Raw genomic sequence first — 18,706 nt, 5'->3', positions numbered from 1 at the left:
GGTTGAACAAATGCAAGGGATTGAGGAAGGAGCATAATTAATAGGGGCAGCCAAAGCTTCGATGTTAGAAAGGCAGTCCCCTTTTCAAACCCCTGAGTTGCCTGAGGGGAAATCTGCAGGCAGTGATCCGTCAGCCAGAGAGTTACCAACTACAATATCTCTACGCTACCTACTGCTGTTGTGCCCTTGAGCAAGGCAGTTTACCCCTAAGTGCTTATGAGCTGCTCCCAGCCTGTGATATGTGTGTTGCGTGTCAGGTTGGTCACTGTGAAAGAATATTTGTGCAAATGACCAATAAAGCAAAGAAAAAATGTCCAGACTATCTAGGGTAGCTGTGCAAGTAATGTATTTAGTCCCAAAGTGGCTGCAAGGTTCTAAGAGGCTCTGATGAAGTTAAGTCTTTTAAGTTTCCATTAAGGTTGTGCTATTGGTTATCGATGACAATGTGGAAGATGTAGATGCTGTTTTACACAGGGTCAATGAAAATCTGTTTCCCCCCTTCTGTCTCCACTATCTAAAATGAATTTTTCAGTTTTACTTACCCTCAAACTTTGGAAACAAAGAGGCCAGGTTCAACTCATTCTGTGTATCTTTGAAAAGCTGTCCAATGATTGGCCTTGACCTCTGCATTTAAGTACAGAAATAAATGAATGTTAGAAACATAGCTAGCTAAACTAACTTGGCTACATCAAATTTAAGGTAAACTAACGTTAGCTAGCTAACAGAATTTGCATCCATCCTCCTCAAATTCACAGCTGCCACTGTCAGAAACCATTGAAAACCAGTACAGTAACTCTAACTAACTCAATCAATCACCATGCAAGCATGATATAAGCCTGCCAAATAGCTTGGTTAAATTAACCCATATGGAGAATAAGTCAGGTGTAGCTATGGTAGCATAGCTAGCTAGCCAGCTAAGCTAGGTAACATAGCTATCAAGTGAACACTGACATAGTTAGCTAGCCAAACCAAATGTCTTCAAAAACTGTACATTTGTTATATTCTTCCACAACACTTCAGTAAGCCTACGACACGAGCATGGTCGTGAGGCTAATGTTATCACAGCCAGAGACATAAGCACAGAAAAAGGCTCATTAGTTAGCTAGCAACCTAATTATGATAGGACAACCTATTTAACCTGAATAAAATTCATAATTAGTAACGTTTATTTTACTTACCGTTTTCAGTCAGCCAAAACACCATTTATCTGTCGAAATAACGTTAGCCGTTTTCCACTCCTCAGTCACACTAACTAGAACTAGAACAGCATTCTGGTGGACTTCACACACTGGTGGTGGGAGAATTAACCCACTGGCTGGGTCAAATATCCATAGCCCAACCTTGCTGTATTTACAGAAAACAACCCAACTATTGGCCCAATGCCTGTAACTCAGCAAGTGGGTCATCCAAACAACCCAAAGCATTTTTTTGTGTAACTTACATCTCACAGCCATGTATGCAAAAAGCCTTGACCAGTCTGGTGCACACACATTTCTCTGTCCTCAGTTTGATTGAAGGTCTCAATCTGTATTTTTGCCTTGTAACTAGAAAGAGAGAAGGCTAGAGCTGATTTCAAGGTTTTACTGCTAACCTACAAAGCATTATATGGGCATGCTCCTACCTATTTCTCCGATTTGGTCCTGCCGTACATACAGGGCCGGTGTTGTGCTGAAAATCTCCCCCCTGCCAGAATGTGGCACACACTACTGGTCAACATGAGCTACCAAAATGATGATAATGTGTGCCAGGCCTTGCAGTCCCAAGATAGAAGGGAGGGGGGGGGGATTTTTGGTAGGCAAGAAAATGTCCTTGCCGAAATCCCCCCCCCTTCTAATTTCCTTAATATTTGGCAAGCTTCATTAGGGTAGGGGGCAGTAACCCTAACCCTAACCCCAAAGTAGGATATGCATATAATTGGTAGATTTGGATAGAAAACACTCTAAAGTTTCCAAAACTGTTAAAATCATGTCTGTGAGTATAACAGAACTGTTATGGCAGGCAAAAACCTGAGAAAAATCCATCCAGGAAGTGTGATTTTTTATTTTTGTAGTTTTCTATTGAATGTCATTACAGTATCCATTGATTTAGAACTCAAATTGCACTTCCTATGGCTTCCACTAGATGTCAACAGTCTTTAGAAATTGTTTCAGGCTGGTATTCTGAAAAATGAGGGAGTAAGACCACTTTGAATGAATGGACCATTCAGTGTCCCAGAGGTTCGCTGTTCTCAGATAATCGCATGGTATGCTTTCGCTGTAAAGCCTTTTTGAAATCTGACACCGTGGTTGGATTAACAAGAAGTTAATCTTTAAACCGATGTATAACACTTGTATGTTTTATGAATTTTTATAATAAGTATTTCTGTTTTTAAATGGGGGGGGGGTCGATTTTGGAAGGCAAGAAAATGACCTTGTCGAAACCCCCCCCCCCTTCTAATTTCCTTAATTTTGTCACTAGAGTCAAATACTTTCTGTGGCACACATCAGAGTCAAATACTTTATATAGAACAAACTTCACATCAGGAAAGGCAACCAAAATTAATAATTCATGTTTGTGTGTTATATTAAACATAGAGGAGGGAGTAAAATGTAGGCAAGCAATAAACACTGAACTACCAGTCGAACAAGACAAAGAATTTGATGATGAATTTTGGCAAAGAAATTTATTTATAGACTAATACACTTGAAACAAATAGCCAAACCGAAAACTGCAGACATTACTAGTGCCTTCCCCTCAATCAAACCACCATAAAAAATAAAATGAAACACAGCCTAACGTGACCATTGACAGCTGCCTTGAAGGACACAAACAAAAAAAGCTTTCTGCTACTAAGATCAGTGAAATGTAGGCTAAACTGACAACGGAGTGAAGAATAGAAATCTCAACACAAGGGGGGAGGGTGGAGAAATCTGGCAGGGGGGAGATTTTTGGCACAACACCGGTCCTGGACATTCTGCCGTCCTAGGCGAGACAAAAATCACTTTATATAACATATTTAACATATATTTTTACATTCCTGTGGAACTCTAAAACAGAGTAAGATCATTTGAGCTTTGGAAACAAGTGCTTTCATAAATGCATTGCGGGCCTTATTTCGCTGAAGCAGCGTAAAATAAGCTTTATGTCAATGACCCAGCCTTAGCCTTAACGAATTTTTATTTATTTACATGTCGAATTTGATTGTCAAATCATCAGCATTTATTTATTTTGTCTCAACCTAGAGTGACATATTTCCTCTGCTGTGGTGCTGCATTGCAGTCAGCGATGTTCTCTCGGTAGCTGTCCATGGTCCTTAAATCAAATCATCTGAGTTTGCTTGGACACCAGCCTGATCTCCAGCTTCTTCCACCTCTGGAAACTATCTAGGTGGTCATGCGACTTATCATGCGAGCTGAGGAGGTGTCACTGATTCTTCCCGTCCCTGGTTCCATCCCTGACCAGCGCAGATTTGCACTCGTGTGAAAAAAGTTTGCCGCAAAAACAGAAGGCTGCATCGTTTTGCTTGGAATAAACAAGCCTTGGTCTCTCCACTCTCTCCCCATTTGCCATCCTCCTATTGTAGTGAGCCACCGAAAACTTTCGCTGCCGTTCATCTCTTGGGAAATTCCCCTCCTTATCCTGATGTGGCTCAGCCTGCACTAACATATCCCGTAAAGAGATATTCGTATATTTTGGCCACTCCCCGGGATCTTTTATGTTTTCTGTCTGGGAGTTTGATTTAGCAGCAGCACCACCGCTGTCATCGGGGACAGGGAGCGATGAATCTCAGTCTGGATCCAAGATAGTAGGGTCTTCGCCGGCATTGTTTGAAGGTGTGGCTAGGCCTGGTGCGATCACCTGTTCTTGTCCAGCCAGAGAGCTGTCATCATTGGTGGAAGTGCATGGCTCAGACTCCTCCGGTTTGCCCTCTTCGCTGCTAGAATCAGCAAACGGGGGCTTGTCGTTCTAGGCAAATGAATGGCCTGTCCTAGGAGGCTTGTCATTCTCCAGACAGGCTGATAGACATTGCTGCACACTGATATATTTCACCAGCAAATTTCTTGGGTTTAGAGATTGTGCCTCTTTACTCATAGTTTTTTAAACTATTCACTTCCTGATAATTTTTGTCTCTTAGACATGGTAGCAAATAATTTCAAATCTCCATAGATTACTTTTAGCTAAAATTATACTGACTAGTAGTAGACAGCTAACGTTAACAGGCTAGGTTAGGCTACTGCCTTAATCACTAATCGTCTTTGTCACACAAAAAAATACAATCATTTATTTGTCAGATTCATTTTTATGAATGTTTCACAATTGGATAATCCCATATAAGCACACACATCACCATAGCTACCAAGGATAGTTGAGTGAACTTCGGGAGAAGTGGGAATGGGGTGTGGCATGCAGCAACGCTATGAGCTGGTGACTGGGGTGCCGCGGGCGGTGTAGTAGCCAATCAGGGGCGTCGGATGGCGGCAGCAAATTGTCAAAATTCCGCCTCAAATTCAAGTGCCTCCATAGGCGGCGGCCTAATCTTGCCTAATGGGAGTGCTGGCCCTGCGTACATACCTACACTTATGCTACAGAGACAAGACGCAGGCCTCCTAATTGTCCCTTTAATTTCTAAGCAAAAAGCTGGAGGCAGGGCTTTCTCCTATAGAGCTACATTTTTATGGAATGGTCTGCCTATCCATGTGAGAGACGCAGACTCGGTCTCGACTTTTAAGTCTTTATTGAAGACTCATCTCTTCAGTAGGTCCTATGATTAAGTGTAGTCTGGCCCAGGGGTGTGAAGGTGAACGGAAAGGCACTGGAGCGACGAACCACCCTTGCTGTCTCTGCCTGGCCGGTTCCCCTCTCTCCACCGGGATTCTCTGCCTCTAACCCTATTACGAGGGCTGAGTCACTGGCTTACTGGTGCTCTCCCATCCCGTCCCTAGGAGGGGTGCGTCACTTGAGTGGGTTGAGTCAATGACATGATCTTCCTGTCCGGGTTTGGCGCCCGCCTCGGGTTCGTACCGTGGGGAAGATCTTTGTTACCTATACTCATACTTGTCTCAGGGTAGTAAGTTGGTAGTTGAAGATATCCCTCTAGTGGTATGGTGGCTATGGTTGGCAAAGTGGGTGGGGTTATATCCTGCCTGGTTGGCCTTGTCCGGTGGTATCGTCGGACGGGGCCACATTGTCTCCCGACCCCTCCTGTCTCAGCCTCCAGTATTTATGCTGCAATAGTTTATGTGTCGGGAGGCTAGAGTCAGTCTGTTATATCTGGAGTATTTCTCCTGTCTTATCCAGTGTCCTGTGTGAATTTAAGTATGCTCCATCTAATTCTCTCTTCCTCCCCTCCCAGAGGACCTGAGCCCTGGGACCATCACGCCGGACTACCTGGCCTGATGACTCCTTGCTGTCCCCAGACCACCTGGTCGTGCTGCTGCTTCAGTTTCAACCTGTTCATTTCGACTCTCTCTCTCTACCGCACCTGCTGTCTAACTCTGAATGCTCAGCTATAAAAAGCCAACTGACATTTACTCCTGAGGTGCTGACCTGTTGCACCCTCTACAATCACTGTGATTATTATTATTATTTGACCCTGCTGGTCATCTATGAACATTTGAACATCTTGGCCATGTACTGTTATAATCTCAACCCGGCACAGCCAGAAGAGGACTGGCTACCACTCAGAGCCTGGTTCCTATTTAGGTATCTTCCTAGGTTCCAGCCTTTCTAGGGAATCTTTCCTAGCAATCGTGCTTCTACATCTGCATTGCTTGCTGTTTGGGGTTTTAGGCTGGGTTTCTGTATAGAACTTTGTGACATCGGCTGATATAAAAAGGGCTTTATAAATACATTTGATTGATTGATAAGGAACAACACATGATCAAGATGAACTAGGTACTAGTTTAACGCAATGAAAGACCTAATTGTTACAAAGAATGAATGTACTTTATGGGCTACATTTCTGGACCAGAGCCATCAACACTCCTCACTCAGCTGTCCCTGAGAATGAAAGCTCTGTCACCACCGACACAATGCACAGGCTCTGGAATAAACGCTACTACGGACGTCTGCTCCACAAACAAACACACACACACAAGCAATGGCTGTGGCCATGGCAGCGGAGACACCACCACGGACCTCTGCCCCATATAACTTCCCCCATCACGCACTTGTCAGGAACAATAATCCCTGTGCTCTATGAGCTCATTGTCACGACTCCCCGAGCTACAGGGACATGCTACTGTGACTGTCCTGAGGCAGAGAAGAGGTCATGCTCTGCAGTACATCATGAGTCTATATATTAACCATTTGAAGCAGTAAATGTTATATGACTGGAAACTGGATGTGTGACTATGTTTTGTGATTTTAAGGTGTCTGTGAAAATGATGTCCCTCTTGAAAGACAATATAGTATTTTATTTTATAGGCAATGAGGAGTGGCTGTTGCCGTAGAAGGACATCCCTAATAAAAAAACTAAAGTTGTTTTCACATGTTGAGCTTAAATTTAAAACAGTGAAAAAAAGAGTTCACCTGTTAGCACCACCTTTTCACATGCGTGGAGAATAACATGTTTTCCCCTCATTTGAATTGCAGTTTCACATGTGAAAATCACATTTGCCATTTTACATGTCAAAAAACTATGGAATTGCAGATGTACATTTCCACATGTGATTTTCACATATGAATGTGAAATAATGTTGTTCTCCTCACATGTGAAAAGATGGTGTTAATATGTTGCAGAAACAATGTTTCCACCGGTAGAATTATGATGACCACATCTAAAATGTCCAAATGCGAGACAAGGGAACAATTTTGCGGGACATTCACAGAACAGTGCAATGAATACATTTTGTGGGTCAGGTTAATGGATCACATTCAAATGGCGACATACACTACATGGCTAAAATGTGGACACCCCTTCAAATTAGTGGATTCGGCTACTTTAGCCACACCCATTGCTGACAGGTGTATGAAATCAAGCACACAGCCATGCAATCTCCATAGACAAACATTGGCAGTAGAATGGCCCATACTGACACAGTGACTTTCACCGTGGCACCATCATAGGATGCCAACTTTCCAACAAGTCAGTTCGTCAAATTTCTGCCCGGGCTAGAGATGCCCCGGTCAATGGTAAGTGCTGTTATTGTGAAGTGTAAACGGCTTGGAGCAACAACGGCTCAGAAGAGAAATGGTAGGCCACACAAGCTCACAGAACGAGACCATTGAGTGCTGAAACGCCTAGCGCATAAAAATTATCTGTCCTCGGTTGCAACACTCACTACCGAGTTCCAAACTGCCTCTGGTAGCAATATCAGTGATCGACCCCACTAATGCTCTTGTGGCTGAAAGGAAGCAAGTCCCCACAGCAATGTTCCAACATCTAGTGGAAAGCCTTCCCAGAAGAGTGGGCTGTTATAGCAACCAACTCCATATAAATGCCCATGATTTTGGAATGAGCTGTTTGACGAGCAGGTGTCCACAAACTTTTGTAGTGTAGTTCTGCTATATGAAGGTCACTGCCTGTTAAAGGGGCAATACTTAGTTTTCCATATTTTTGTTGTTGTTAACTTATACATTTTGTATTTGTATTTATTATGGATCCACATTAGCCAAGGCAGCAGCTACTCTTATGGGGGTCCAGCAAAATTAAGGCAATTTATACAATTTTAAAAACATTACAATACATTCAGACTGTGTGCCCTCAGGCCCCTACTCCACCACTACCACATATATACAGTACAAAATCCACGTGTATGTGTGTATAGTGTGTATGCTATCATATATATGTGTGTGTGTATGTGTGTGTGTGTATGCACCTATGTTTGTGTTGCTTTACAGTCTCCGCTGTTCCATAAGATGTTTTTTTTATCTGTTTTTGAAATCTTATTTTTACTGCTTGCATGAGTTACTTGATAGAGTTCCATGTAGTCCTGGCTCTATTTAGTACTGTGCGCCTTCCATAGTTTGTTCAGGATTTGGGGACTGTAAAGAGACCTCTTGTGGCATGTCTTGTGGGGTATGCATGGGTGTCCGAGCTGTATGCCAGTAGTTCAGACAGTTCGGTGCGTTCAACATGTCAATACTTCTCATGAATACAAGCAGTGATGAAGTCAATCTCTCCTCCACTTTCAGCCAAAAGATTGACATGCATATTATTAATATTAGCTCTCTGGGTACATCCAAGGGCCAGCCGTGCTGCCCTGATCTGAACCAATTGCAATTTTCCAAAGTCCTTTTTTGTGGCACCTGACCACACGACTGAACAGTAGTCAAGGTGCAACAAAACTAGGGCCTGTAGGACCTGCCTTGTTGACAGTGCTGTCAAGAAGGTAGAGCAGTGCATTATCATAGACATACTTCTCCCCATCTTAGCTAATGTAGTATCCATATGTTTTGACCATGACAGTTTACAATCCAGGGTAACTCCAAGCAGTTTAGTCACCTCAACTTGCTCAATTTCCAAATGATTTATGACAAGATTTAATTGAGGTTTAGGGTTTAGTGAATAATTTGTCCCAAATACAATGATTTTAGTTTTAGAAATAATTAGGACTAACTTATTCCTTGCCACACACTCTGGAACTAACTGCAACTCTTTGTTAAGTGTTTCAGTCATTTCAGTCGCTGTAGTAGCTGACATGTATAGTGTTGAGTCATCCGCATACATAGACACTGGCTTTCCTCAAAGCCAGTGGCAATTCATTAGTAAAGATTGAAAGAAGTAATGGGCCTCGATAGCTGCCTTGGGGAATTCCTGATTCTACCTGGATTATGTTGGAGAGGCTTCCATTAAAGAACACCCTCTGTGTTCTGTTAGACAGGTAACTCTTTATCCACAATATAGTAGGGAGTGTAAAGCCATAACACATACGTTTTGCCAGCAGCAGATTATGATCGATAATGTCAAAGGCCATACTGAAGTCTAACAAAACAGCCCCCGTAATCTTTTTATCATCAATTTCTCTCAGCCAATCATCAGTAATTTGTGTAAGTGCTGTGCTTGTTGAATGTCCTTCTCTATAAGTATGCTGAAAGTTTGTTGTCAATTTGTTTACTGGAAAATAGCATTGTATCTGGTCAAACACAATTTTTTCCAAAAGTTTTCTAAGGGTTGGTAACAGGCTGATTGGTCGGCTATTTGAGCCAGTAAAGGGGGCTTTACTATTCTTAGGTAGCGGAATGACTTTTGCTTCCCTCCAAGCCTGAGGGCACACACCTTCTAGTAGGCTTAAATTGAAGATGTGGCAATATTGCCCGCTATTATCCTCAGTAATGTTCCATCCAAGTCAGACCCTGGTGGCTTGTCATTGTTGATTGACAACAATCATTTTCACCACTTCCTCACTAACATTACAGAATTTAAAATTACAACGCTTGTCTATCATTTTTGGTCAGATATACTTGGATGTGTAGTGTCAGAATTTGTTGCTGGCATGTTATGCCTAAATTTCCTAATCCTGCCAATGAAAAAAATCATTAAAGTAGTTGGCAATATAAGTTGATTTTGTGATGAATGAGCCATCTGTTTCAATGAATGATGGAGCTGAGTTAGCCTTTTATCCCGGAATTTCATTGAAGGTGCTCCAAAGCTTTTTACAATCGTTCTTCATTTCATTTATCTTGGTTTCATAGTGTAGTTTCTTCTTCTTTTTATTCAATTTAGTCACATGATTTCTCAATTTGCAATAAGTTTGCCAATCGGTTATGGAGCCAGACTTATTTGCCATTCCTTTTGCCTCATCTCTCTCAACCATACCATTTTTCAATTTCTCATCAATTCATGGGGATTTAACAGGTTACAGTAATTTTCTCAATGGGTGCATGCTTACAGTGGCTTGCGAAAGTATTCACCCCCCTTGGGATTTTTACTATTTTGTTGCCTTACAACCTGGAATTAAAATAGATTTTTGGGGGGTGTATCATATGATTTACACAACATGCCTACCACTTTGAAGATGAAAAATATTTTTTATTGAGGAAACAAACAAGAAATAAGACAAAAAAAATGAAAACTTGAGTGTGCATAACTTTTCACCCCCCAAAGTCAATACTTTGTAGAGCCACGTTTTGCAGCAATTACAGCTGCAGGTCTCTTGGGGTATGTCTCTATAAGCTTGGCACATCTAGCCACTGGGATTTTTGCCCATTCTTCAAGGCAAAACTGCTCCAGCTCCTTCAAGTTGGATGGGTTCCACTGGTGTACAGCAATCTTTAAGTCATACTACAGATTCTCAATTGGATTGAGGTCTGGGCTTTGACTAGAACATTCCAAGATAATTAAATGTTTCCCCTTAAACCACTTGAGTGTTGCTTTAGTAGTATGCTTAGGGTCATTATCCTGCTGGAAGGTGAACCTCCGTCCCAGTCTCAAATCTTTGCAAGACTGAAACAGGTTTCCCTCAAGAATTTCTCTGTATTTAGCACCATCCATCATTCCTTCAATTCTGACCATGAAAAACATCCCTATAGTACGATGCTGCCACCACCATGCTTCACTGTGGGGATGGTGTTCTCGGGTTGATGAGAGGTGTTGGGTTTGCGCCAGACATTTTCCTTGATGGCCAAAAAGCAAAATTTTAGTCTCATCTGACCAGAGTACCTTCTTCCATATGTTTGGGGAGTCTCCCACATGCCCACATCTCCCACAACCACCAAATGTGTTTGCTTATTTCTTTCTTAAGCAATGTCTTTTTTCTGGCCACTCTTCCGTAAAGCCCAGCTCTGTGGAGTGTACGGCTTAAAGTCATCTTATGGACAGATACTCCCATCTCCGCTGTGGAGCTTTGCAGCTCATTCAGGGTTATTGTTGGTGTCTTTGTTGCCTCTCCCTCCTTGCCTGGTCTGTGAGTTTTGTTGGGCGGTCCTCTCTTGGCAGGTTTGTTGTGGTGCCATATTCTTTCCATTTTTTAATAATGGATTTAATCATGCTCTGTGGGATGTTCAAAGTTTCTGATATTTTTTTATAACCCAACCTTGATCTGTAATTCTCCACAACTTTGTCCCTGACCTGTTTGGAGAGCTCCTTGGTCTTCATGGTGCTGCTTGGTTGGTGGTGCCCCTTGCTTAGTGGTGTTGCAGACACTGGGACCTTTCAGAACAGGTATATATATACACTGAGATCATGTGACAGATCATGTGACACTTAGATTGCACACAGGTGGACTTTATTTAACTAATTATGTGACTTCTGAAGGTAATTCGTGGCACCAGATCTTATTTAGGAGCTTCATAGCAAAGGGGGTGAATACATATGCACGCACCACTTTTCAGTTGTAATATTTTTATTTATTTTTTGAAATAAGTTTTTTTTTTTCATTTCACTTCACCAATTTGGACAAATAAAAATACATTTAAATTACAGGTTGTAATGCAACAAAATAGGAAAAATGCCAAGGGGGATGAATACTTTTGCAAGGCACTGTATTAGCAACTGGAATAAGCAATTTCATAAATGTGTCAAGTGCAGTGCCTGTTTGCTCGTCTTTACTCACCACGGACCAACAGATATTCTTTAGTAACATAGGAATCACTACAAAACTGTATAACCTCTTATTTACTATATTAGTCCCAGCCTTTGAAACTTTGGTTTTCCTAGATATGGCTACTATATTGTGATCACTACATCCAATGGATCTGGATACTGCTTTCAAGCAAATTTCTGCAGTATTAGTAAAGATACGATCAATACATGTTGATGTTTCATTCCTGTGCTGTTTGTAACTACCCTGGTAGGTTGACTGATAACCTGAACCAGGTTGCAGGCACTAATTACAGTTTGAAGCTTTTTCCTGAGTGGGCAGCTTGATGAAAGCCAATCAATATTTAAATCACCCAGAAAATATACCTCTCTGTTGATATCACACACATAATCAAGCATTTCACACACATTATCCAGATACTGACTGTTAGCACATGGTGGTCTATAGCAGCTTCCCACCAGAATGGGCTTTAGGTGAGGCAGATGAACCTGTAGCCATATTACTTCAACAGTATTTAACATGAGATCCTCTCTAATCTTTACCGGAATGTGGTTCTGAATATAAACAGCAACACCTCCACCATTGGCATTTATATATTTTCTATAAATTTTATAACCTTGTATTGCCACCACAAAATTGTCAAAGGTATAATCTAAGTGAGTTTCAGAGATAGTCAGAATATAGAATATGAATGTCATCTGTTACTAGCAAATTATTGATTTCATGAACCTTGTTTCTTAAGCTACATATATTAATGTGAGCTATTTTGAGCACTTTTCTTCTGGGATGCTTACTTGCATTCATTGCTTTACTGGGAAGCTCAGCAGCATTAGATGTGCTCATGTTCTTTATGTTAGTGCAGGGTGAGCTGCTCACAGTGGACTTCCTCCTACGGCACACCGGCTTAGTGCTAACAGTATACATCTAGGCACATGATTACTGCATACAATAGCTGTAGGATCAGTAAAAGCATTCAGGGCAGTTAAAGGGACATAAATTAGGTTATTTATATTGTGCCTACTGACGCCCTGGTGTAATGTACAATTGCTGAAGCATTATGACAACTCTGCATCACAATGGTAGTGATTAGCTGATAATAATATCAACCCATTGCTTCTTGAAGAAAAAATATATAAATGCCTCATGAGTTTAGTTCAACTTTCATACCCCATCAGAACCCCAAATATAAGCTTGTTTTACTTCAATGTTTGAAAACAAAGTAAATGTAAACAACGAGACTACAAACATGGTTAAAACTAAAATGTTTAAATCATGGATGGTCAGTCCTTGCATCCAATAGCGTAGTCTATGGATTTGAGAGTGGTTGCATTTCTCCAGCCACATATCTTAGCTCTTCACTGAAACTGTGGTAGGAGTAATAGTGTAATTGAGTAATTGTGTTAATATATGGTGCAATCCTCTAGTGAGTGAGTTACGTTTGTGCCATTAATATCAAGCAAAATTTCTGAAGTTGATGACAAAATTCTTAGTATTTCAAACAAAATTAATGATGTTGAAAGCAAAACATAAACCCCAAAGTACTGATAGTGAAACAAAATAGTTCAAGTAAATAATTGCATTTTTTTTCTTCTCATAAATGGATACAAATGTTGTTGTTTTTTATGATAATGCGATAAGAAAAATGCCACCCTCCTTCCTGGAATTTTCCCTATCTTTGGTTATGTTACCCTGGTTTTGCTTTCGCTGCCTTTTTTCCTTTTGCAAGTTCACTGTGGGATTTTTTTTTATGAGGCAAAAACATGAAAAACAAATATATGAAACTTCACTTGTGTCCGAAAACCACGTCTGACTGGTGAAAATGACACAAGAACATATATTATCACATGTCCTAAAACCACATTTAATTTTTTCATGTGTTTCTTTTGTAAAGGCAGTGGCATGCAGAGTTACATTTACCATTCATATCCCCATTAAAGACTATTTAGTGTATGATTCAAACTTGTAGGGGTTTATTAAGGCTGTGTGCCTCTTCCTAACAAACATGGTTGTGTATCTAATTAAACAGCAATTACTCCCTAATTACACGCAATCACTTCTTAGATCAACCAGAGTCAAGGTCATTTTCAGCTGAGAGAATGGTCAGAATTAAAGTGTGGTGATATGTACACAAATAAAAGGAAATTAAATACAGTAGCTCTTGGTTAATTCTACCAATGTTGTACATTTGTATGGTATAGGAGTTGGCATGTTTTGGCCGACAGTCACAAAGCTAATCTGTCACAGCACCAAAGTAATCCCTGCTCTCGACAAATACCCACAGCTACTACACTATCCCTGGGCTGGGTGAGGAATGTCGTCAATAATATTCCATTCAAAGCTTTAGTCGATTCAGGGTGTCTTTGTCTCACATTATATAGGCTCAACCACAAACATAACAACACAACAATGTGGATACAAAAGACAGAAAATAATATAATATGTAAAAGCACATATTACATAGTAATATTCATCTCCTATGGTTAATTCAGAGTCTGTACTACTTCTTATCTTAAAATAACTATGTTTATTCCATGAGAAGGGAGAGTTTATCCCCGATAAGGGATGAGAATCACTGAGGTGTTGCAATGCTAAGACACTATTCCTTTCACTTCCAGAGTCGGCAGTGGCGCAGAGGCACCAATGTTCTCTGCGCTAAGAGTCACCAGCAGGGGGGAGTAAGGCACTGAGACAGAGAAAGAGGGAGAGTTAACACTATCACGCTCCTCTTGACTCCCTTTCCCTGGTCCCGACTTAAAAAGGTCACTGGAACACTGGAGAATATTCACGAGAGTGTGAGAGTGTAAGACAGAGAGTGTGTGTTGGGGAAGGTACACAGAGCCAGAGAACGGGGGAGGGAGACAGAAAGACAGACGGATAAATATACTGATCAGAGAGATCAGAGTAACCAGCGCAGTGTTACATTCCCCATCTGTGCCTGGCCGTGTCACCTCAGCCGGCTGCCAAACACCAGTGTGTGTCAATTAGGACCCTTCAGCTGGTATAATCCACTATGCTGTTCCAGCTATGCCATGCCCAACAACATCACACTCAACACTATTCATATGACCTGGCACACGCACACATAATCGCACCTGGGACACACCGCACAAACACCCACGAGCACGCCCTGCACCTGAATGGAAAAAAACAACTACAAACTATGGGTATGGACAGGAGACAAAGCGCACAGCACTCACTACATCAAACAACCCCAGTATTCAACCCCTGACCTTGTCAGTAGTCAGAGCAGTACATGTTATTGATGAAGACCACTGGTTGTGAGCTACGATATATGAGGCTACTCTGTTAGACTTTGCAAACTGCCTCACCCTTCCCATTATTTTGAAACTAGAGGTACATGCCAGCTTAGGTAGGTGCAAGGCTAAACCAATTTGTTTTGTAATACAAACATACTGGCAATCTCACATGCAGCAATCTCACCTTTACAGGTATCTCTAAAGCATAGTGTCAATTTTACACTGAACCTTGCTGCTCAACAAACTCTCGATGATCTCACACGTATATCACTTAACCTTGCAGCCATCTTTAATTAATCCCCTCAGCCAGACTCACCTGTATATCGTGTACTTGGTGGTGAATCCTTGCTGGTAGCGCTCCGTAAAGTCCGAAAACTCCTGGGAGTGATGAAAGGGCCCTTTGTCAGACAGGAGCCAGGCAAAGGGCCCGGTGGCATTGCTGGAGCCCCCAGCATCTGCAGTGGCCCCAACCCCAGTACGGCTGGCCCCCGTGGCCGCCGCCACTACCACCCAGCACTGGAGGAGGCTTAGAGTTGTACACTCACTGAGAACCATCAGAGCCGCCCGTCTAACAGTGATACACCGGCCACTCATGCTTCCCCCGCACCCGACGACTCTTCATTCTCCACAAACTTCTCTCCCAGTGTCCTAGAGGAAAGAATTGAGACCGAAAGGATGGTTAGATGTAAGAGAGGGGGATGAGTGTGTGTTGGAATGAGAATAATAAACAGAGTCTAACATGTTGTCACTGCGTGTGTGTTTGTGTGTGTTCTTAGTGAAATACTGTAGGTTCAGGAGCTTGTTATTTCTTGACCTTCTGCTTTACTGTAGTCTTCCTGACATTTTTCAATAATCAAGTAGGCTTTTAAAATGATCTCCTTTTAAGATGATCTCCTGAATTACCACGATGCAATTTAAATACTATAGTATAATGTGTACTGTTAATGTTCAATGTTTTCCCATCAATACACAGCCTACTTCATATAATTACGTAAATAGCCTTTTCTACACAGGTGTCAAATTGACTGCATTTAATAGGCTATTGTATTTTCACACATTAATAAATAATTGTTTACCTGATTCTGCAAGCTGTGTTGTACTAATCACTGAAGTTGTTACAATGTCTCCCTGGTAGACCAGACGGTGAAGTTGTTATCAGCACAATGCACAGGAGAACGCGCATGAGATGGAGACCAAACGAGAAAAATCTATTTTCACTGGGTCAGATGCGCATACGCTATAAGGCCACGGAAAGTTGATGAATGAGCAAACTGAGCGACATCCACCTGAATGGCTGGATCCCCCTCTCACCGCATCATACCTCCAGTGGGTACCCTCAATGATGTAAAATCCAAAGGAAGGAGAAGGCAACACAGCGCACCAGACAGTCGAACAAGCGCGTGTCGCTCGTTCCACTGAATGAAACCAATTTTCACCTTCTGCAGGTGAATCTTGTGTTTTTCCAGGGATAAAATCAGTTATTTATGATGTTCCATAGAATAAACAACACATGCATGCACCAATACCTGGTTGCTTTCCCCTCATCGTCAAAAAAAGCCAAATGGTCCTCTTTTCCAATTGATTTTTACATTTGATTGGAGAGACTCACTTGGAGCACTGTGCACTCGAGTCAGTGCAATGCTTTCTTATACTCCCGTCAGTGTAGTGGCATGCATCTGAGTGATATTCGCTTGCTCTCTAGCACTATTAAAATGTCCAAGTTATTCCTAAACCGAGCCTCCTCCACTCCCCATTGGCTGAAGCGAGATAAGAGAGGCATGGTTTAGGTCTGGCTGTATAACAGGATGGATGGTCAATGTGCTTACCCAGACAAAAATGTAAGTACCCAGAGAAAATTTGTATGTACATTTATGCGGGGGAATTAAACATATATTTACATATATGTCCAGAATATATTGATTAAATGTATAACTTGAGCACATCATTGTATGTAAAAATATAAAAATATATATGTAAATTAAATATGTATCATGCTGAATTGTAATGTTGAGTCTATTGACATTTGGTACCTTGGCATTAGGTTCCCAAAGTGGGGTTTGCATGCAAAGGTAAAACATTATCATACAGCTATTGAGGCTACTTATGAAACATAGTAGCTATGTTTATTTCAAAAAGAGAAAAATGAACCAAGAACATATTTCTCCCGAACTGTCAATCACAATTTGAAATGTTCCTGAGCCAAGCCCCCAGCCACCTCAAACTGACAGAGCAGCCATTGCAATTGTGAATATTCTTCAGATGAAGGAGAAGAGCAGTTGTCAGCCCCAAACATCTTTCTCATGGATAATGGCATTTTATGTGATTATATAATCAGAAGATATTTTCTTCAACTGCCTGCAAACAAGCGTTTTTACCGAGCTATAGTAGCTAAAACAGCTAGTAAGCTAGCCAGCTCCTTTAGTTTGACAACACAACATTCAGTGTGACTGACCAAGATAAGAATTGTTTTGGATATTAACCTCTCTGGGGTATGTGGGACGCTAGCGTCCCACCCGCGGGACACACTATTCAACAGCCAGTGAAATAGCAGGGCGGCAAATTCAAAACAACAAAAATGTCATAATTCAAATTTCTCAAACATACAACTATTATATCCCATTTTAAAGATACACTTCTCGTTAATCCAACCACATTGTCCGATTTAAAAAGGCTTTACGGCAAAAGCACAGCATTAGATTATGTTAGGACAGCGCTGAGACAAGAAAAACCACACAGCCATTTTCCAAGCAAGGAGAGACGTCACAAAAAAACAGAAATACATCTAAAATGAATCACTAACCTTTGATGATCTTCATCAGATGGCACTCATAGAACTTCATGTTACACAATACATGTATGTTTTGCTCGATAAAGTTCATATTTATATCGAAAACCCCATTTCACATTGGTGTGTAATGTTCAGAAATGTTTTGCCTCCCAAAACTTCCGGTGAATGAGCACATCAATTTACAGAAATACTCATCATAAAACGTTGATAAAATATGAAACTGTTATTCAAAGAATTATAGATACACTTCTCCTTAATGCAACCACTGTGTCAGATTAAAAAAAAACTTGACAGCGAAAGCACACTTTGCAATAATCTGAGTACATCGTTCAGACACGAAACCAAACCCGCCATTTTGTGGAGTCAACAAAACTCAGAAATAATATTATAAATATTCACTTACCTTTGATGATCTTCATCAGAATGCACTCCCAGGTATCCCAGGTCCACAATAAATGTTTGTTTTGTTTGATAAAGTCCATCATTTATGTCCAAATACCAACTTTTTGTTCACGTGTTCAGTCCACTACTGCAAATGCAGGAAGCGTGCGCAAAATGTCACGGCAAAAAGTCAAAAAAAGTTAAATTTACATTCGTAGAAATATGTCAAGCGATGTATAGCATCAATCTTTAGGATGTTTTTAACATAAATCTTCCATAATATTCCAACCGGACGATTCCAATGTCTTCAAAAAAGAAAAGGAACACAGCTAATTCTCTCGTGAGTGCGCGCCACTGAGCTCATGTCATTTTCTCACTCATGTACTTCCAGGAGCTCTTATTCTTTCCCTATTCACAGTAGAAGCATGAAACAACATTCTAAAGACTATTAACTTCTAGTGGAAGCCTTAGGAAGTGCAAAATGAACCCTAAGTCACTGTATACTGGATAGGGAATCACTTGAAAAACTACAAACCTCAGATTTCCACACTTCCTGGTTGGATTTTTCTCAGGTTTTTGAGTTCTGTTATACTCAGAGACATCATTTAAACAGTTTTAGATACTTCAGAGTCTTTTCTATCCAAATCTACTACTAATATAATATCCTACCTTCTGAGCCTGAGTAGCAGGCAGTTTACTACGGGCACGCCTTTCATCCAGACGTCAAAATACTGCCCCCTACTCTAGAGAAGTGATATTAAAGCTCTGAGTTAATGACATGTAGCTATGTGTTAGATATCATTTAATTGCAAAAGCTA

The 18,706-nt window shown here is 41.1% G+C and overlaps 1 protein-coding gene across 1 annotated transcript in view; it reads right to left on the bottom strand.

Moving 5' to 3' along the window:
* LOC115192351 (BMP/retinoic acid-inducible neural-specific protein 3) overlaps positions 1 to 16,404 on the bottom strand; it is a 107,173-nt gene extending 90,769 nt beyond the window's left edge. Inside the window, exons 1-2 of the mRNA XM_029750747.1 lie at positions 15,796 to 16,404; positions 15,036 to 15,367 (exon numbers count right to left, since the gene is read on the bottom strand). Coding sequence (XP_029606607.1) covers positions 15,036 to 15,313 — 278 coding nt within the window. The 5' untranslated portion in view covers positions 15,314 to 15,367; positions 15,796 to 16,404. The remainder of the gene's footprint in view (positions 1 to 15,035; positions 15,368 to 15,795) is intronic.
* Positions 16,405 to 18,706: the final 2,302 nt, after the last annotated feature.

Source organism: Salmo trutta, chromosome 4, assembly GCF_901001165.1.
Source record: "Salmo trutta chromosome 4, fSalTru1.1, whole genome shotgun sequence".
In the NCBI taxonomy this organism is placed as follows: domain Eukaryota; kingdom Metazoa; phylum Chordata; class Actinopteri; order Salmoniformes; family Salmonidae; genus Salmo; species Salmo trutta.
This window is presented reverse-complemented; position numbering and strand designations above follow the sequence as displayed.